We start from the raw sequence: 21,964 nt of genomic DNA on the forward strand, positions 1-21,964 counted from the left end.
CAGTGCCGGAAAATATGGGGGAGCCACACAAAATAGACACTTTGGGCCCAATTTGGACATCTTCACGTAGGGGTATACTCGCTTTTGTTGCCAGCGGTTTAGACATTAATGGCTGTGTTGTTATTTTGAGGGTACAGCAAATATACAGGGTACACTCCCTACTTTACCTTGTAGCAAAGTATCCTTTCTTCAGTGTTGTCACATGAAAAGATATATAAAATATTTTCAAAAATGTGAGGTGTGTACTCACTTTTGTGGGATACTGTAGATCAGGAGGAAACGTTAATCTTTTTAATGTGTTAAAGGCCTTATTTAAATATGGTTCAGAAGATAGAAGTTGAACTCCAGGCAACCAGAAGGACAGAACTCCTCCACCAGATACTGCACTTCTCTGTGCAGCCGCAGCAGCCCCTCGTTTCCGCCACCACTGGTCTCAGCATTCAGCAGACTCTGGCAGCTGACTCTAGTCCTCCTTTGGTCCTCCTCCAGACCCTGCACTTTCTGATACCCAGCTCTGCCTCCAGCTTCTTCCTGGCAGCAGCACAAGGTAGGGGGTGCACTGTGATGTAAGGGATTGTGTTGCAAGAGTCTGATACCAAGTCAAACTCAGTACTTAGGCTGCTTGCCTTTACAAATCAATATTTAAAGCAGAACCACAGCCAAAATATATACGGTCTAAAAACAAACAGCATGTGCATTGTTGTTGTTTGAATTTTGGTGTTTGTGTATTTCCTCCTCATATTTGCAGTAATCCAGCATGAAATAAATACTGTATTTCTCTTTCGTTCAGTGACGGACACAGCTCCTGGTATTTTTAACCATTGGGTTATACTGCCCCCTACAGGAGTAGGACACTAGGCAGAAAAAGAATTCTGGCAACACCTATGGGCAGTCCAAGGGGGTATACTCCCTCTCTCTGCTATAGCCACACTTGCTGGGATCTTTTGTCCTGGCAATTTTTTTTCTTTTTAGATAGACATTTTTTCTCCTGGATTTTTTCTGTGAGATCTACAATCAACTGCCTGGACTGGGCGACAGGCTGGATAATCTAGATCCAGTGATCACCCCAGTCTGGCCAGCGCGCGCACGCAGACCTCAGCTCTGCGCTAGGTCAGCTGGCCACTAGATAGCCCCACTGGACAGGGGCTGGCCTGCAAGTTAAACACCTCGCGAGGTCGCATACAACTGGGTCTCGGTCCAAGTCGCAGCGTTCCTCCTGCGATGGAGAGGGGTTCTGTTTGGAGCGGTGCCCGCCTGGTTCCTGGTATGGTGAGTAGCTGTCTCCCCCTGGAGGGTTTTGGGGTGGACGTGGGTCCCCCCTTGGGACGGTCGGACCCCAGGTTCCCCTCCTTCCCGCAAGCACCCTCCTCTTGCCGAGTCCCGCACCTGCCCCCCCTCCACTGTTCCTGGGGTGGGGTCGGGGCGCTTACTAGTGTTGTGGGCCGGGGGGGAGAGGGGGGGTGCGCCGCCAGCGACCAGACGTTAGACTATGCAGGGGGGGTTGTACCTCGTGGTGCTGCCATTTTGTTTTAGCCTGTGTATCTCTATACATGGCTGCTATGTTTGTGTAGTCCGGTGACCATATTGCTGTGGTCTAAAAATAGCGGTGGCCATGACAGTGGAGCCCTGAAGGCGGTAATTTCAGTGGTGGGAGCCCCTCCTCATCCCCCGGTGCTGACTCCTGGATGATTTTACTTCCTGATTGCCACATGTAAAGTGCATTATCCTGGTGGTTGCAGGAGCTTGTTTCTGCGGGTGGTGAGTCTGGTGGGGTCCTTTCACTCTCTGTTGAGGATCGCTTGGTGCTTTGTGCCTGGCGACCGGGTGGTGCTGCCAGCACGGTAGGGGTTGTCCCTTAGCAGTGTTTTACACCTTTTTGTGGGGTCCCCCTGGTGACTCATGGAGTCTTTGGAGCACATTTCCCCACCTGATCCCCTCTCTGAGGGTGCAGGCCCTCTGAGTCCCAACCATCCATCCATCCATGCACTGACAGCGGTCCTGGAGTGCCTTGTGTCCCGGGTGAAGGTGGCTTGTGGGCGACGGGCTAGCAAAAACGGCCCCCCCCCCCCTGCCTTCCCCTGCCTCATTTGTCTAATCAGATGCTGAATCTAATTCGGCCACTGCAGACGTGGGTCACCCTGCTGGGTCTGCAACCACGCGCCTGGAATCCTCTTATAGTGAGGATGATTCCTCCACGTCTGCGACCGACACGAAAAGGCACTGGTGGATGCACGGATTGTATCTGTGTGTGAGACCCTAAAGTTTGAGGATGCAACTGATGCTGTGACAGAGGTACCCTTTGGCACTCACAAGCCATCCAGAGTGGCAAAGGTATTTACTGACAATTCTGTCAAAACAAGCAGGGAAAGGAAAGAGTGGGGACGACCAAAGCGTCCCTGTGGGGTTCCTAAGCATTACCCCTATAAGGAGTCCCTTAAGAAGTGGACTGTTGAAGAGTCCCTGGCCTTTAAAGATCCGGCTGACTGGAAGGCAGAGGCTGTGGCCCGCAATATGTACACTCTAGCTGGTTTAGCAATGAGGACGATATTCACAATTGCCGTAGTGTTGCAAACTCTGACCGAGTGGGCTAAGCTCTTACGCCGTGACCTGGAGGGGGAACGGCTCCTCCCTGCCTTTGCCGAGCTGGTGGACCAGCTGGTCCAGGAGCTGTAGTTTATCTGTGATGCCTCTTTGGATGCGGCTCTCCAGTGCGCATTCAATCAGACAATGCCGCGGCCGTGGCTTATGTCAATCAAGGGGGCACAAGAAGTGCCATGGCGGCTCTGAAGGTAGCCAGCATTCTAAGGTGGGTAGAACGGCTCATCGAGCCTTCTCCTTCGTACACATTCCCGGGGTGAAAAATTGGCAGGTGCATTACCTCAGTCAGCAGGCGTTGGACAAAGGGGAGTGGTCCCTTCATCCGGAGATGTTTTATCAGCTGTGTCTCAGGTGGGGCACCCCGAGGTGGATCTGTTGGTGTCTCAGGCTCAACAGAAAGGTACAGAGATTTGTGGCTTGGTCACGGGATCCTCTGGCTGACGCCACAGACGCGCTGGTGGAGTTTATGCCTTTTGAGCACACACTCCCTGGTGCGTACCTTTCTTCGGGGTGTCCGACATTTGGTCCCTCCAGTGCGGGCTCCATTGCCGCCCTGGGATCTCAATTTGGTGCTTTCAGCTCTACAGAAGCCTCCTTTAAAAATATTTGGGAGATTCCTCTACTTATGCTGTCCCAGAAGGCGGCTTTTTTGGTGGCTATAACCTCTGTGCACATGGTGTCGGAACTGGCTGCGTTATCCTGTCGTTCACCCTATTTGGTGATTCACAGAGATAAGGTGGTTCTTTGCCCCTGTCCGTCATTCCTTCCAATGGTTGTCTCTGATTTTCATTTGAATGAAGACATTGTGTTGCCTTCCCTGTGTCCCAGGCCAAAACATCCTTAGGAAATTGCTTTGCATGCCTTGGATGTGGTCCGGGCAATTAGTCAGGAAGTCAGACTCTCTATTTGTGCTCACGGATTGACCTTGAAAACTGTTGTCCGCTTCCTCTGCATCTATTTCCAGATGGATCAGACAGACGGTGGTTCAGGCCTATTCCATCAGGGGCCACCTCCAGGCTCACCTGCCCTCCATCTATCCATTAGTTTGTATGTGCTTCCACTGTGAAGACTCTCATAAATTTACTAGAGTTAGGACTGCAGGTAATACAGGGTGCCGTGGAGTGGCCCTGCAGCTTACACATGCGTTTGCAAATGTGTGCTAACTAAACCCCTGTTTTGACGCAAACTGTTAGTCAGGTTAATTCGGTTGGTAAGCAAACTGGTTAACAAATTGAACTGGGAATTTTTATTTTTGTTTGTCTCTATTCCATCAGGGGTCAGGTTCCCCCTTAACCTGTCCTAAGCGCACTCTACTAGGGCGCTTAGTGCCTCTTGGGCCTTCCGTCATCAGGCGTCAGTGACGCAGGTTTGCAAGGTGGCCATCTGGTCGTCGGTGCACACTTTTTCAACGTTTTATAAAGTGGATGTGTTGGCATCTGCAGATGCTTTCTTCTGGCGGCAAGGTTTTGCAGGCTGCTGTTTAAGAGGACCTGGTCCTCCTTGAGGGTGTATTTTTTTTTTCAGTTGGGTTCCAGTTGTTTGGTTGAGCTATGTTGCCTGGTTGGCTAATGGTTAGCCTTGGGAAATTTTTGGTTGTTCCCACCCCTCAAGTTTAACACTGCTTTGTGGCATTCCAATGGTTATGAATACCAGGAGCTGTGTCTGTCAATGAACAAAAGAGAAATTGATTTTAGGTTTTTCTTCTGTGCAGGAGTTTCCTGTAATAAAAACTGATTCCTGGTGCTCTCTATGCAGGGTGATTGGTCTTGTCAGCCCCTTTTATGCAGCGTGTAGTGGTAGGATCTGCTGGGCTCCACCCCCCAAGCTCTTCTTTGTGCATGAATAATGTGCAGCACAGCAAGAACACTTTTTTTTGCAAGGTCATATCTGAGTTTGCAAAGGCATTTGGTTCACACAGAGCAACTTTGTATCATTTTCACCTATTGAGGGATATACTGTATTTAAACTGAAAACTGTGTTTGCCCAGAGAGCAGCTTTAAGGATGTAGTATTGAACACAGAAGAGCATTAATTTGTGATTTTTATATCTGCCTGGAGTTCAACTTTAAAATAAGCAAAAGTTCAGGTAAATCAGGGTTAGGTTAAAGTTAAGATCACAAGACATGAACATGGACAGAACATGTTGTTCTGGTATAGAAACAGAGTACATTTTTTACCTTTGCTCAGGCCAGACTGAATTGAAAATAATGCCAGAATAAAATATAACTTCCCCTTTGACCTACAGTTCTCATTTTATGTTCTTCTGATCCTTTCCTAGATGGCCAAACCCAACATGGGAAGTACAGAGTTCTGGAAGCCTCTACAGTCCACATGCCTTCTGAGACCCACATCTGGATCTCATAAAATCCTCCTCATCTCTGATGGGCACCTCCAAAATGAAAACCTTGCTTTCCAGATCCTGAAGAAAAATAAAAGTCATATCAATTTGTTCACTTGTGGTGTAGGGTAAGTATTTTTCATTGACTTACTGTGTCTGTTAACAGCACCCAGGCCTTTGAAAAGGGTTAAGTCCTCCTTTACACCAGGAGGTGCGTCCGAGTGTGCACTTTTTTACGTGTTCCTGTGCATTGCGCTTTGAAATGGAAATTAACCACTTCAATACAGGGCACTTTCACCCCCTTCCTGCCCAGGCCAATTTTCAGCTTTCAGCACTTTCTTACTTTGAATGACAATTGTGCGTTCATGCAATGCTGTACCCAAATTAAATTTCTATAGTTTTTTTCACACAAATAGAGCTTTCTTTTAGTGGTGCTTAATCACGGCTGTTTTATTTTATTTTTTACCATAATGCTGCTACTGCTGCAAAAAAAGTTTTTCTTAGTTTCTGTCAGTAAATTTTGTACTTACCAAATTTTTCTCCTTCACTGATGGGCACTGATAGGCTGCACTGATGGGCACTGACGAGGTTGCACTTATGGGCTCTGATGAGGAGGCATTTATACGCCGCACTGATAGGTGGCACTGATGAGCGTTGATAGGTGGCACTGATAGGTGGCACTGTTGGATGGCACTGATGGGCAGCAGTGATGGGCAGCACAGATGAGCAGGCACTGATGGGCACTGACAGGCATCACTAATGGGCACTGATTGGGGTCACTGATGGGCACTCATTGGTGTCACTGACGGGCATTAATTGGTGTCACTGATGGGCATTGATTAGTGTCACTGATGTGCACTGCTTACTTGTCCTGGACTCCCCTTCGAGGAGGTGCCACTGATCAGCTCTCCTGGCCACACACTCTGACAGTGTGAGGCGAGAAACGCCGATAAACTGCACTCTTGCATTTACATGTGACCAGCTGTGATTGGACATAGCCGATCACATGGGTAAAGAGCCAGGTCATTGGCTCTTTACCAAAAACGGGGTTGCGTCATATCCTAGGAACGCGGCGCGATTGCTGCGCGCTCCCACGGGTAGGAGAGAGCGGTTGTTCTGGGGCGCCATCCTATGATGACGTTTCAGAATGAGAGCCGCACTGCTCCACCGTCAATAGACGGTGGGTGGGCGGCAAGTGGTTAATGGACCTCTTTGTGTGCAAGAAATGCGCAAACAAAAGTGCAGGCATGATTTTTAAATTGTGCTGCATCAAAACAGATAGTACTGCAGTACTAGGAGTTTTAAAAGGTGCAAAAATGGGCACAATTGCATGTGTAGGTAGGGTGCAGCGTGAAGCAGTGGAAGAACACACTCAGTCCCAGTGTAGTGAAAGAACTTGTATTGAAATAATGCAGAAACCATTCACAAATAACCCGGTGTAAGGCAGCCCAAACGGGAACACTCACAGTTCCACTAGCATGTAGAAAGCGCACTGTAGCCGACTGTCAGCATCCGTAGAGAGGGGGAGAATGCAGCCTGGCCATCTTGTGCCCAACAAGCAGGTATTCAGAGAGGTTGCTCTATGCTTTCCCTCCTCATCAGGAACCTTTCCCTGCCACTAGTGCTGTCCCCAACAGGCACAGGCAAGGTACCTGTCCCCCCTACTCTACCAACTCGCAAAAGTGAGCCAAACCTGGGAGCCAGGACCTTTAAAAAGGCTATGTCTGACCCAAGATGGCTGCCAGTGACACACAATTGGATGCTTCTCCAGTGACCCAGGAAACCATAGTGGAACTAACTTCTTCTTGACTTCCTCTCCAACTGCAGTGCCACTGCGGAGAGCACCACCATCAGGGGAGAGAGTAGACTGCACCCGCCTACACGTGCACGTTTGCAAGATTCCTGGGGGTGCCATTAAGAATTAATGGCACCCACGCTTGTCTGCAAAAGGGCAATGTGTTTTTCCTGAGTTCGCACACTGCTCTTGGTGTGAACAAAGCCTCAAAGTTGGAAAATTACCAAAAATTGAAAGATTTTTCTCATGCTTTGTAGTCCTATACCGTAAACATGGGAAGTCTGTGTTTAATGAACGTGCATGTTTGTGACAGACACCCCTAGGCTGCTTGTGCCAGTCTTGCCACCTTGAAAAAAAAAGTTTTCCCTACAGCCCTGGGGAACTTGTAAGAGTAAACAGCTAGCCATCTAATATATGTGTATAAGCCCATGAGATCATATGGGCTGGCTTGGTAAATTCAAGTACAGAATATCAGATTGAAGGTAGACCTTTATTGTACTATAGTAGTGTTAAACTGGTTGTAACCCTAAAATAAATAAATAAAAAAAATGAGTTTGATCCTTTACAACAGGATAATCATTTTCCCCTCTCTATGTACCTAGTTGATCCTGCCAGTTCCTGTTGTGCTGACCACAGTATTCGTGGTTGCTGATCCCTGATTACCATGGTAACGTGCCTTTGTCATCCCCCTGCCTCTCCTCGCTCCCCCTCCCTCTCTGCCTGTCTGTGTTATCCATCTCCTCCCAGTCCGGCCACTATAGCTGTTAAAATTACTAGTGACAAATCATGTAATCCCCATTTTTTATATGACGTTCTAATGTGCAGCAAGTGTGTTTTTAGGTGAAGGCCTGTGGGAGTGCCTGAAGGACAGTGAGTCTTGAGGGTGGTCTCTCCCTCTCTGTGGGGGTCCGTTAGCACGTGCCTGACCTCCAGGGGGCGCTGAAGCGCTGTGGGGCTGTTTAAAAAAAATGTCTTTTTTTTTAAGTTGCTGGCGGATTCCTCAGGTTCAGTATGGACCCTGCAGGCCATTTTTTTCCCACCTGAACCTCTCACAGAGGCCGCAGGGCCTTCCGGATCTCCACTGTCCATCGTTGCCTTTTCGGCAGTTCGGGACGCATTCGGGCCTGGATGGTGGTGGTAGGTGCGCTAAAATGTTTCTCCACCTACCCCTGCCTCTTCTGATGTCTCGGAGTCTGAGTCTGGCTCAGCCACCGCAGACATGGGCCTGACGTGGGCCTCCCTGCTGGGTCTGTTACCTCCGGATCCGTCCTTCCCTCCGAAGGTGGTTTCTAGTGTTCACTTGCACTTGCATTGTGTTGCCATCTTGTGTCCTGAGCCCCCTCATCCTACAGAATGTGCGCTGCATACTCTGGATGGAGTTCGGGCACTCGAGGGGTACTTGGCGACTACTGAGTCTTCCCGTTGTCAGGTTCGCTCTCTGTGCTCACGGATGGCTCAAGGACAGGGCTGCCTGTGTCTGCTGCGACTATTTCCAGGTGAATCGGACAGTTGGTGGTGCAGGCTTCTTCATTTATGGGTCAGGTCCTACCTTTCCCTGTTTCGGCGCTTTCTACTTGGGCGCCTAGTGCTTCCTGGGCTTTTGGCCATACAGGCATCTGTGCTTCAGGTTGTAAGACGACTACCTGGTCGTTTGTTCACACCTTTTGCTACGTTTTATGAGGTGGATGTGCTGAGGATGTCGTCCTTTGAGGCGGTACCCTACGCTCAATTTCACTCGAGAAAACTCTAGAAGGAAATTCTTTTCAAGTGGAACAAAGATCCAAGTTCTCTGGTCAATCAGATCAAGTTGAGCCAGGTGACCAAGGGGTCCCTGTTATGGTGGCTTCGGTCCCCGACGCTCAAACAAGGAAAATCCTTCCTCCCCATATATTGAACAGTGATCACTACGGATGCTAGTCTGTCTGGGTGGGGAGGTGTTTTCAGCAAGCTTACTGCTCAAGGGGTCTGGTTTCTGGAGGAATCTAGGTTACCGATCAATGTTCTGGAGCTGAGAGCGATCAGGCTTTGCCTAGTCCACCAGATGGAACACCTTCGGGGCTGTCCAGTGCGCATTCAATTGGACAATGCGGCCTATGTCGATCACCAAGGGGGCACCAGGAGTGTCCTTGCGGCCTTAGAGGTGACGAGCATCCTTTGATGGGCAGAACGTTTTGTCCCAGCTCTTTCCGCTGTTCACATTCTAGGAGTGGAAAATTGGCAGGCAGACCTTGGCTCCAGGGGAATGGTCTCTCCATCCGGAGGTGTTCCAGAAAATGGTGCCTTCCTTGGGGCACTCCAGATGTGGATCTGTTTGCGTCTCGGTGCAACAAGAAAGTGCAGAGGTTTGTGGCCCGCTCTCGGGACCCTCTGGCAGAGGCCACAGACGTGCTGGTGGCTCCATGGGGTCAGTATCGGCTGATGTATGCTTTTCCTCCGCTCAAGTTGCTGTCGAAATTTCTTCACAGGATCGAGGTGGAAGGGTTTCCGGTCATCCTTGTAGCTCCGGAATGGCCTCGCTGGGCTTGGTTGGCCGACTTGGTCAGGTTAGTCGCAGCCTTTCCTTGGAGACTTCCTCTCAGGGAGTATCTTCTGTCTCAAGGACCAATCTTCCATCCTGCTTTAAGTTCGTTGGCTTTGACAGCTTGGCTGTTGAAACCAGGTGCTGAAAGATAGGGGATTGTCTGCCTCTGTGATTCCCACTCTGCTTAAAGCGAGAAAAGTAACTTCTCGAAAGATCTATCATTGCACGTGGAAGTCGTATATTGTGTGGTGTGTCTCTTGGAGTTCCCCTTCGCTCGTACTTGGTGGCTCGGATCTTGGCTTTTCTTCAAAGAGGTCTTGAGCAAAAATTTGGCCTTGAGTACAAGGGTCAGGGGTTAGTCTTGGCAATTTTCTTCCAAAGGCCATTAGCCACCCATTCACTGATACGTAGCTTTATCCAGGGGGTGTGACACTTGGCTCCTCCGGTGCGACCTCCGTTGCCACCTTGGGATCTTAATTTGGTACTGTCGGTTCTCCAGAAACCTCCCTTTGAAAATATTCGGGAGATTCCCCTGCTTACTTTGTCTCAGAAGGTGGCCTTCTTGGTGGTTATTACTTCTCCGTGCAGGGTGCCGGAACTGGCGGCGTTGTCCTGTCGTTCTCCCTATCTGGTGGTCCACAGGGATAAAGTAGTGCTTCGTCCCGGACCTGTCCTTCCTTCAGAAGGTGGTTTCCTGTTTCCATTTTAATGAGGACATTGTGTTGCCCTCCTTGTGTCCTAAGCTTAAACATCCTAAGGAAATTGCATTGCATATTTTGGATGTGGTTCAGGCAATCAGGGTGTACTTGGCAACTACTGAGTTTTTTAGAAAGTCAGATTCTCTCTTTGTTCTCACGGATGGGCCAAAGAAAAGGCTGCCTGCCTCTGCTGCGACTATTTCCAGATGGATCAGACAGACAATGGTGCAGGCTTATTTATTTAAGGGTCAGGTTCCTCCTTTGCCTGTTAAGGTTCATTCTACTCGGGCGCTTAGTGGTTCCTGGGCTTTTCGCCATCCGGCATCTGTGGTTCAGGATTGCAAGGCGGCTACCTGGTTGTCTGTTCATACTTTCACAAAATTTTGCAAGGTGGATGTGCTGGCATCTGCAGATGCTTCCTTTGGTCGTAAAGTTTTGCAGGCAACCGTTTGAGGGTTTTAGTCTCCCTTGAGGGTGTTTGATGTTTTTTTCAGGTGGGTCTCATCTTGTTGTTCTGATGAGTCCTATGTTGCCTGGTTGGCTGTGGTTCAGCCTTGGGTAATTTATTTTCTGCTGTTCCTACCCCTCATGTTTTATGGCACTGCTTTGGGACGTCCCTGCTGCTATTGAGAACAGAAGACTGCGTACGTCAATGAATGATAAAGAAAATGGGATTTTTGTATTACCGTAAAATCCTTTTCTCTGAAGTTCATTGACGGACGCAGTACCCGCCCCTATATTACTGAGTTGGGTTGGGATTGTTTTCTCTGACACTGCTTTGATACAAAACTGACATCCTATAGCAGGGAGAGAGGGTATACCTCCTGGGACTGCCCATAGGCGTAGCCAGAACTTTTTTCTGCCTAGTGTTCTACTCCTGTAGCACTGCTATTGAGAACAGAAGACTGTGTCCCTCAATGAACTTCAGAGAAAAGGATTTTACGGCAAGACAAGTCCCATTTTACGTGACCTTCCACTGCTCTCCTCCTGGCTGACGTCAGTGGGGAAACACAGCTCCTTCCACTGTAGTGATCGGATCGAGGAGGGAGAGCGCTAGCAGGTCACCCGAGTGCCCTGCGGCGCTGTAAATAAGGTATTCCGCTGAATCATTTTTAAAAAACACACACACTGCCAATTAGATCCTCATGTAAGTAAAGGGAATACAATAATTGTCATAGGTGACTTAAAAACCACTTTAATTATTAACCACTTCAGCTCTGGAAGGTTTTACCCCCCTTAATGACCAGGCCATTTTTTGCGATTCGGCACTGCGATACTTTAACAAAAAAATGCACGGTCGTGCGACGCTGTACCCTAATACAATTGATGTCCTTTTTTTCCCCTCAAATAGAGCTTTCTTTTAGTGTATTTGATCACCTCTGCGGTTTTTAGATTTTGGGCTATAAACAAAGGGGGTTAACACTGGGGGTGATCAAAGTGGTTTATGTATGCCTAAATATGCTTACTGACTCTGTGGGGGAATAGCTCTGTGACAGGCACAGAGAGATCTGGATCTCAGCTTAGCTGAAACTCCTGATCTCTCCCTGCTTGTGTGACAGAAGACTCGCCTGCTTTGTTTACATAAGCAGGCGGGTCTTCTATCAGTTTCTCTGATGATTGCAGGAGGCTGGCGGCTATCACCACCGCTCCTCCCGCGGCCCACACGTGCGCGCCGCTGAGACCGTGTGCGTGAAGTCATGTAGATCTACGTGACTTTGCGTAGCCGAGCCGCCCTGCAGCAGTATATCTACGGTGGGCAGTCGGCAACTGGTTAATGTGGCATAAACCTAACAGCAAATATTTATTATTTCTCTTTCGTTCATTGACACACAGCTCCATATCTTCTTTGACTCTGGGGTTATGCTGCTCTCCATAGGAGTAAGACTAGGTGGAAACCAAACTTGACTGCGACCCTAGGGCCATCCTAGGGGGTATACTTCCCACTTCCTGCTATAGGACTTCTCTTTTTCTGCCTAGTCAGGCGTAAGGACCTAGTTCCCTGCTGGGATCTGCGGTCCTAGCATTTTTTCCCTTTAAAATTGAATTTATTTCTTCCCTTATTAGTTTCTGTTCCTGTGAGAGCTACAATCAACCGCTGGACTGGGCGACACACTGGATATCCTAGATCCTCCTAGATCTTTCCAGTCTGGCCAGCAAGCATGACCCAACTATTAGCTCTGCGCTAGGTTGGCTGCGAGTGAAACACCTTGCGAGAACGCATAGCCCTGGTCGTGATAATGGTCGCGAGCAGAGTCGCAGCGTACCTCTGGCCCGCAGCACCTCTATTCCAAGATAGCATGGTGGACTGTCAGGAGTGGTGCCGCTCGGTTTCCCAGGTGTGGTGAGTAGTGTCCCCCTCTCCCCTGGGGAAATATTATGGTGGACGCGGGCCCTTCCTCGGGTTGGTTGGCCCCTTTTGTGTCCTTCCTTCCCTCATGGTTCCCCCCCCCCTCACAAGTGGGGTTCCTCTGTAATGGTCGCCTCCACCTACCCCCACTTAGTCCCTCCTTGGGGTGCATGGGCTGTTGTGGGGTGTCACGATGATGCTGGAGCGAGGCAGGAGAGCGCCACCGGCGATTCATTTTTTTTTTATGTTCCTGCGGCGAATGGCTGCATGGGGGTCCCTGTGAGGACCCTCCCAGTGGACTTCAAGTACCTGTATGGGTGCCGCGCTGTGCTGCATGGCGCTGCCATTTTGTTGTGGATGGCTGTATACAGCCTCAGTGGTCATGTTTTTGGAGTTTCCCATTGAAGTTAAAGCTTCGACCGTTTTCTTGTAACCTGCGGAGCGGTGATGCGGCGGTGGGCCTCTAGTGGCAGTGACTGTGCTTCCTCTTCCTTTTCTGATCGCAGCATGGCAAGCAGCTTGGCGCTCTGTATCCAGCTCTAAATGGGTGGTGGTGAGTCCCTGCGGGCACACAGCTCCCTCTTCTGCTATAGCAGCGCCGCTCCTGCACTGGGTCTTGCAGTCCCACAGCAGTAGCGGTGTGAGGGTTTTTTTTTTTTTGTTGTAAAAAATAAATAAAAATGGAGTCTCTGGAGCAGGTATTGCCACCTGACCCACTCTCAGAAGCTGCGGGACCCTCTGGGTCTCAGTCTGCCCTGGCGGCCACGATGGCGGTCTTACAGTCACTTTTATCAAAGGTTGATATCGCTTTTCAAAAGCGGTCTAGCAAGAAGCGCCCACCGTTCTTACCTGAATCCTCTGCCTCCTCAGAGTCTGAGGTGGATTTTGCCACTGTGAACGTGAGTCAACCCACTGGGTCTGCGTCCACGCACCCTGAGTACTCCGACAGTGAGGATGGTTCCTCTTCCACTACGGCCGTGCATGAAAAGGCGCTTGTGGAAGCACTGATTGTATCAGTGCGGGAAACTTTAAAATTGGAGGACACAGCTGATGCTGCATCGGTTGCACTGCTGCAATTTGGCACCCGTAGGCCAGCCAAGCTGACTAAGGTGTTCCCCTTTCCTGCTTATTTCGACAAGATTGTCGCTAGTCTGTGGGGATTCCTGAAATCGTTGGAATACCGAAGCGTTTCACCAGGAGATATCCCTTTGAGGATTCTCTTTTAAAGAAGCTGACGGTTCCACCGGTGGTGGACTCTCGGGTTTCCAGAAATAAGGCCACGCTCCTTCCAGTGGAAGATTCCCCGTCTTTTAAGGACAAGAGAGCTGAGGCTCTGGTCCAAAACCTTTTCACTGTGGCGGGTTCAATTTTGAGGCCGGTGTTTGCTATCACCTTGGTCTCCCAGACCCTAATGGAATGGGCAAAGCTCTCACACCAGGATCTGGAAGGGGGTCAACATCTTCCTGAGCTGGCGGATTAGTTGATAGAGGGGCTACAGTACCTCTGTGGTGCATCCTTGGATGGGGCCCTGTTGGATGGCAGACTGTGTGTGGTGACCCTCCACTTTCTTCGTTTTGCCGTGGGAGAGGAACATTATCAATTTGTGGTGCTATCCTTTGGTCTCGCCTCAGCTCTTCGGGTGTTCACAAAAGTGTTGTACCCGGTGTTGGCCTTGCTCAGGAAGGGGGGGATCACGGTACTGGGGTACCTGGACGATCTCCTTCTGCGAGCAGACTCTCTGTCTGTCTTAAAAGACGATCTGGATATCATTGTGCGAACTCTGCTAGAGTTCGGCTGGACACTGAATTTTCAGAAATTACCTGTGACTCCCTCCAACAAGCTGGACTACCTGGGCCTGACTTTGGATTCAGCCTCAGCCAAAGTGTTTCTCCAGGAGGCGAAACTGCTGAAGTTGCAGCATGCAATTCGACTCCTGTTGTCCAGTCGTTGGTCGTCTCTCAGGATGTGCATGCAAGTGCTGGGCTTGACGGTCTCCACCTTGAGTCCTCAATCTCTCAACAATCTGATCCTGTTGAACCGGGGTGTGAAGGGATACTTGTTTTGGGGGCTCCATTCTCCGGCGCTTCAACACGGGAAGTCCTTTCTCCCCCTGTACTGGACAGTGGTTACCATGGATGCCAGCCTGTCTGGTGGGGAGGTGTCTTGGGCACAGATTCGGCTTAAGGGGTTTGGACTCGGGAGGAGTCTGGTCTGCCAATCAATATCCTGGAGATTCGGACGATCAGGCTTGGCTTGTCCCAGTGGATGGATTGTCTTCAGGGGTGTCTGGTAAACATTCAGTTGGACAATGCCACGGCTGTGGCGTATGTCAATCATCAAGGGGCACAAAAAGTGCCCTGGCGGCCAGAGAAGTTGCTGGCATTTTTAGGTGGGCGAAACATTATTTTCCAGCCCTCTCTGCTGTGCACATTCCAGGAGTGGAAAATTGGCAATGAAAAAAAAGCTGGGGGAGATGAGCAAGTCCCAAATGTCCATGCATTGTCTCTGAAGCAGCTGGCCTGTGTCTGGCGAAACCGGTCAGGCATCAGCTCATCAACTCCCCCCCCTCTATGATTGGTGATATATATTGATTTATGGGCCTTTGGGACTTGCTCATCTCCCCCAGATTTTTTTACATTGACTCTGGACAGCTCTGGAAACTCTTTGCTTGGATGAGTCTATCTCAGTCTTACTTTTCCATTATCAAGCTTTGGTTATTTATATGAAGGATTTGCTATGGACTTATATCTTATACTTGTACTGTGCGAGGGAGATTCTCTATGCATCCAGCTTCTTGCTGATACTTTATGAGATACAAATGAATCAAACTCATGTCATGTTATTTTGATGAATTTTGTACCTCCTCTAGACCACACACATGTGTTTTTTTCCTTCTCAACTCCACGGATTTAACCCTTTCATCCATTAGGAACCTCTGGGACTTTATAAAGCCTTTTTGGAGACAAGGAGTTTGTCTTTTCATCTTTATGGACTAGTCCTTCGGAGAATGATCTACAGTCCCTTCATCATTCCAATATAAAGTACATCACCAACATAGTGACCACTACCAGTATTGGTCCCATGAACCTTATAGTCTGCATATCACATTGCACTACCTATCACTTTTTATAATTTTTTCTTCATGGCACTATTGGTCCCTTTTTTTACTGATTTAGTGGAGGGTGAGGGTTTGGCTGTATGAATATTTTTAGTGTGTGTGTGTTGTGTTGTCCTTGGTACCATTTTACCTTCATGTCATTATGCACAGATCTATGATCTGGTTATTTGTATGATTTTTTTGCAATCTTTCAAATAAAGTATGCTTGTTTTTAGATATCCAGTGAGTTCTATTTATATTTTTTTTATTCATTGAGGATTGGGTGGTATAGAGTATTAAAACCATTTTTTTTTTTTTTATTTAAGTATTTTCTCTTGGTACGCAGGCCTCGTAAAGACTGGTAGCTGATGTTCCTTGGGGACTCCCTCTCAGAGAAGATCTTTGTCTCAAGGGCCTATCTTCCATCCTGCTTTACGGTCGCTGGCTTTAACGGCCTGGCTATTGAAAGCCAGGTACCGCAGGATAGAGGGTTGTCGGATTTGGTGATTCCTACTCTGTTAAAAGCTAGAAAGTCTACTTCTAGAAAGATTTATCATAGAATCTGGAGGGTGTACATTTCTTGGTGTGAGTTTTGGGGGGGGGGGGGGTTATCCCCGTTCCTTTTCGGTGTCCCGTCTGCTGGAGTTTCTACAACAAGGTGCAGATAAATGTTTGGCTTTGGGCACCATCAAGGGCCAAATTTCTGCCTTGGCAATGTTTTTCCAATGGCCGGCTACACATTTTTTGGTTCACACTTTCGTTCAGGGGGGTCACTCTTGGCTCCTCCAGTAAGGTCTCTGGTACCTCCGTGGGATCTCAATTTGGTTCTGTCAGTTCTTCAGAGACCGCCTTTTGAAAATATTCGTGACCTTCCTCTGCTTACTCTGTCACAGAAGGTGGCTATTACTTCTGCAAGCAGGGTGTCAGAACTGGCTGCATTGTCCTGTCAGTCCCCTTACCTGGTGGTTCACAGAGACAAAGTGGTGCTACGTCCCTGTCAGTCGTTCCTTCCAAAGGTCATCTTGGGTTTCCACTTGAATGAAGACCTTGTGCTGCCTTCCTTGTGCTCGAAGCCAAAACACCCTAAAAAAATTGCTTTACATTCCTTGGATGTGGTTCGGGCAATCAGGGTGTACCTGACGGCGACTGAGGCGATTCGGAAATTGGATTCCTTGTTTGTCCTTACGGATGGATCTTGTAAAGGACAGACTGCATCTGCTGCGACCATTTCCAGATGGATCAGGCAGATGATGGTGCTGGCCTATTCGATTAAGGGTCAGGATCCTCCTTTCCCTGGTATGGCGCAATCTACAAGGGTGCTCAGTGCCTACTGGGCCTTCTGTCATCAGGCATCAGCGGTTCATGTGTGCAAGGCTGCCACATGGTCGTATGTGCATACATTCACCAAGTTTTACAAGGTGGATGTCCTAGCATCTGCAGATGCTGCGTTCAGCCTCAAGGTTTTGCAGGCTGCTATTGCAGAGGTTCCTGCCTCTTGAGGGTGTATTATTTTTGGGTGGGGAGCTCCAGTTGTTCTTGGTTGATCTCCTGGTTTACCTGGTTGGCTACGTTTAGCCCTTTTTGGGAATTATGTGCATTGCTCTGTTTTTTCTCACCCCTCATGTTGACACATGCTTTGGGACGTCCCCAGAGTCAAAGAAGATATGGAGCTGTGTCCGTCAATGAACAAAAGGGAAAACTGGATTTTGTCTTACCGTAAAATCATTTTCTGTGATGTTCATTAACGGACACAGCACCCATCCCTCTGTGGAGTTGGGTTATGTATTCTTCTGACACTGCTTGTTACAAACTAAAGTCCTATAGCAGGAAGCGGGAAGTATACCCCCTAGGAAGGCTCTAGGGGCATAGTCGGATTTGTTTCCACCTAGTCCTACTACTATGGAGAGCAGCATAACCCCCCAGTCCAAGAAGATATGGAGCTGTGTCCGTTAATGAACATCAGAGAAAAGGATTTTACTGTAAGACAAAAATCCAGTTATTACAGCTTACCACTTCTTAGATTTGGTGTTTAGTTTTCTTTAGGTTTTCTTTCATTTTCTTTTGTTTTCAGCAAGTGTTTTTTTAACAGAACAAGCTGTCCTGCCGATATATCAGTTAGAGGACTGAGACAAATCATTTACCACTGACAGGGGTGCATACAATGATCAGCTTTTATTTGTGTAAAACCTCTATCCCAAAAGAAAAAAAAAATATTGCTGTAACTGCGTAAAAAATGTGAGCTGAAGTTTGGCTTAATTTTGTTAGTATCTATCTACATCAGTTTTTTTTCAAATCCATCCATCCAACACTCCCCTCTCCCCAGAATAAAAAAAGTTTGGGGCTTATAAAAAAAAAAAAAACATGCACATTCACCTTTTTGCTGCAGCACTAGTGTGCTGCTGCAGCTGTCCCATGTCAGTTCTAAGCCCGAGAACTGAGCGATCCCATGACAGCTGATTGCTCAGTTCTTGGTCTTCTTGGAGGAGCAATCATTACAGGAGCAATCATTACAAAAGGTCTAATTATTTTTAAAGCGTCTGTTCTCTGAAGTCTGTGCAAAAACCAACCCTTCCTAAAGTGGTAAATTGCAGGTCTACTGCGCTTACTGCTTGTTCCCACCGACCTTACATCACAACTGTGATTTCACCAGCAAGTTACACTCTGTAAAATCTGACATTACTACTCCAGATCCCCAAACCTGACTGCTATGGGATGAAGTGAAGCCTTCTTGTTTCCATGTGATTTCTATCATAACTAATTATCCTCTTTATGTTCCGCATTCATCCTGTTAAATGTAAGGCAGAATTGTGTAATTTACATATCCTAATGGTTAAAAAACTCCTTAATAGCCCATATGACCTTTTACAGTTAATCCTATTTACTTTGTTTTATTCCAGGGCGAAAGCAAATAAACATATGCTGAGGCGGTTGGCAAAAGATGGTGCTGGAGCATTTGAATTTTTTGCAGACAAATCTAAGAGCAGCTGGAAAAGCCAGGTAATATGAATGAGAGGACAGCTGGTTTCATTTTACACCAGTAGCCTCCGGGGGCGGGGTGGTTAATATTTAGGCCCCTTTTACACATGCAGACCGTTCAGATCCACCTGTCAATTTTTCAGGCGGATCTGAACGGATGCCCCATGCATTTCTATGGGGCAGCGGATGTCACCGAGACATGTCCGCTGATATCCGATCCGATCCTGTCCGTCAAATCCGGACGGATGGAAACCCTATTTTCCATCCTTCTGGTGGATCGGATCGGATGAGAACGGACAGGTGGTCCGTTCCCATCCGAATTCCCCATAGAGGACAGCGGGGACCTAACAGCTCCATCTCCGCAGACAGAGCGGAGATGGAGCTCCCATCTGCCTGCTCAGCGGGGATAGGCGGATCGATCCCCGCTGAGAAAAACTAAGCGGGCAGTGTGAAAGGGGCCTAATGCCTCGTACACACGCATCGATAGTTGGCCGTGAATTTTCGGCCAACGTCCGATCGGCCAATTTTCGGCTTGTTAGTATGATGCTTTCGACAACCGACTGCGACTTTTCGGCCGAATAAAATCTGGTGTGCAGGCTATAGAATTTTTGTTGCCCGTCACCACAACGACCGATTTTTCGTCAGTCAGTACAGATTTCGGCAGACAAAAATCTGATGAGCAAGACTGGGCATGCTCAGAGAAGAAGAAACACACGGAAAGTAAACCAGCACATGACATCACTTCTGAAGTTGGTTTTTGTTGGCCGAGAAAATTCGTGTGCAGTCTAGAGCACATTTCAACCAACACAACAACACTGGACAAAAGTCGGCCGATAATCGTTGCGTGTGTACGAGGCATAAGTGTTTTGGAAGTGGGAATTTTTTATGGTCCTTGATAATACTGGGAAAGGAATAGGAAGTACATTCAGATGTCTAAATATCTGGGTTAGTGAAGATTCACTATAAGCCAGGTACTGACAAGCAACTATAATGTTCCTGTGTGGCATTTTTAGTGAAACGTAAGTTAACGTGATCTCTAGAAGCCATAGCTGTCCAGTAAGAGACACCCTAGGCTAGTTAAAGTCTAAATGTGTTTTACCTTATTGCATTCCCTGCATTTAGGTAAAAATCGTCCCACTAGTAATTGTGCCCCCCCCCTCCCCCCCCTCCCCCCCTCCCCCCCAACACTTACCTGACTCCTGCACTGATCCAGTGCCGTCCCTTCTGCAAAAAAAAAAAATTAAACTTTACAATTACTTTAAGTCCAGTGAGATTTGAAAATTACAGCCTAATGGCTGAGAAGGGTCCTAATCCTTGTGCTAAAGCTTTGTGAATTGAGCCTTATGTGTTTCTACCATAATTTTCTGTTGTGTCTTCACAGATGCAGAAACACGATTCAAAGCTGAGATCAGCTGCATGTACAGCCGTCTCCATCAAGTGGAGGCTGTTTGGTACAAATCCCACTGAACCGATGCAAGCCCCTGCCAACATTCAGTCTTTATATCATGATGACATTCTCTTTGTTTATGGATTTGTCCCTCATTGCACTCAGGTAAGCATTTTTAATGATTTGTTAAAAGTAAACTGGTAATTGAGTCTGAACATATGAGGGAAAAAAAAGCATAAACAGTGGTTGCTTTAAGTGAGCATTGCTCATCAAAACAGAAGATCCAGAGGTATAGGCATGTTATAGTATATGCAAATCTTGACTAGTACACTCTTCAAAGGCCAAAATAGTTTTGTCCCACCCATTCCATCCCTCACGCGCCGCCGGAGGCGCGCTCCCGCTGTTTTCAGTCACAGCGGGAGTCGGGCCAGGGGAGGAGCAGCGGTGATCGCCGCTGCTCTTCCCCGATCGTCGGGGAATCTAGTTTGTAGATCCGCCCGCCTGTGTAAACAGAGCGGGCTTATCTCCTAAGTGACAGGGAGTGACAGATTGCAGTGTTCAGCATAGCTGAACATGCGATCTGTCCCTGACTCACTCAGTCACCTCCCCCCACACACGCCAGTAAACACCAGGCATACATTAACCCCTCCCTCTCCAATAAAATTAACCCCTTCCCTGCCAGTGTCATTTTTACAGTAACAGTGCATATATATAGCACTGATTACTGCAGTAATGTCACTGGTACCCCCAAAAGTGTCAAAAATGTCAGTCAAGGGTCCGATCTGTCCGCCGCAATGTCACAGTCCCGCAAAAAAAAAATCGCAGATCGCCGCCATTACTCGTTAAAAAAAAAAAAAACACCAAAAATGGCAAAAATCTTTCCCTTAGTAAACGCAATAACTTTTGCGCAAACCAATCAAAATACACTTATTGTGATTTTTTTTTACCAAACATAGGTAGCAGAACATTTTTTTGGGGGGGAATTTAATATAAAAAAATTTGAAAAATATTGTTATTTTTTCAAAATAAACGCTCTTTTTTTGTTTATAGCGCAAAAAGTAAAAATCGCACAGGTGATCAAATACCACCAAAAGAAAGCTCTGTTTGTGGGAAAAAAAGGACGTCAATTTTGTTTGGGTACAGCGTCGCACGACCGCGCAATTGTCCGTTAAATTCGCACAGCGCCGAATCGCAAAAAGTGGCCCAGACGTAAGACCGCAAAATCCTCTAGTGGTAAAGTGGTTAAATCCCATGGCCTACCTGAGTATTGTTGCTGATCATATCCATTCTTTTATAAATACAGTGTACCCATCTTCTGATGGCTACTTCACCACCATGTCAAAAAGCTCAAATCCTCTAAAACATATTTCTTGAACATGACAATGAGGTCACTGTACTCCAATGGCCTCCACAGTCACTAGATCTCAATCCAATAGAGCACCTTTGGGATGTAGTATAACAGGAGATTTGCATCATGGATGTGCAGCTGACAAATATGGAGCAACTGCGTGATGCTATCATATGCCAATATGGACCAAAATCTCTGAGGAATGATTCCAACACCTTGTTGAATTTATGCCACAAAGAATTAGGGCAGTCGTGAAGACATAAATTTGCGATAGAAATCCATGCAGTATATGAAATTAGACCCTACAGAGTATAGAGGACATATCCATGTTCCTGAAGTAGACGAACGGACATAGTTTAGCCATATGGCACATGGTAAGTCCGTAGGCGATAAAATTCAGAAGAACACTGGGTGGATGAGGGCTGTTAGATGTTGATTGCTTATTGTAGTCCCCAACATTAGAGGACACATCCATGTGCATGTTTAAATGTGCCTTAGTTGTTTTTTAAAGCAAGCAGAACATCAGCAAGTTCACTAGTTCTGAATTAGTTAGGCTGGCCAAAGGTGGATCGAAATTCTGCTTGTTCAGCAGGGCCCGCTCGACAGAATTTGATCTAAAGATTAACTTATGTTGAAAAAGAATTTTGGAATTATGTTCTTGATCAGCAGGCTGCAGTCAATCGGCTTCAGCGCTAATCAGTGTAGCCTGATGGTGAAGGAGTTCCCTCTGTCAGAATACAATAGCACAGTGGGGAGGATTCCTCCATTTCCCTTGTGTGTATGGGGAAATATGTTTTGTTTTTGTTTTTTTTGTTTTTTTTTTTTAATCCATCTGCTGATAAAAAAAAAAAATACCCATC

At 47.5% G+C, this 21,964-nt stretch overlaps 1 protein-coding gene across 1 annotated transcript in view; it reads left to right on the forward strand.

Moving 5' to 3' along the window:
• Positions 1-21,964, forward strand: part of PARP4 (poly(ADP-ribose) polymerase family member 4) — a 351,198-nt gene that overhangs the window by 214,392 nt on the left and 114,842 nt on the right. Inside the window, exons 23-25 of the mRNA XM_082247633.1 lie at positions 4,876-5,063; positions 18,291-18,390; positions 19,751-19,921. Coding sequence (XP_082103759.1) covers positions 4,876-5,063; positions 18,291-18,390; positions 19,751-19,921 — 459 coding nt within the window. The remainder of the gene's footprint in view (positions 1-4,875; positions 5,064-18,290; positions 18,391-19,750; positions 19,922-21,964) is intronic.

Source organism: Pelophylax lessonae (genome assembly GCF_965119305.1).
Source record: "Pelophylax lessonae genome assembly, chromosome: 2".
NCBI classification, from domain to species: domain Eukaryota; kingdom Metazoa; phylum Chordata; class Amphibia; order Anura; family Ranidae; genus Pelophylax; species Pelophylax lessonae.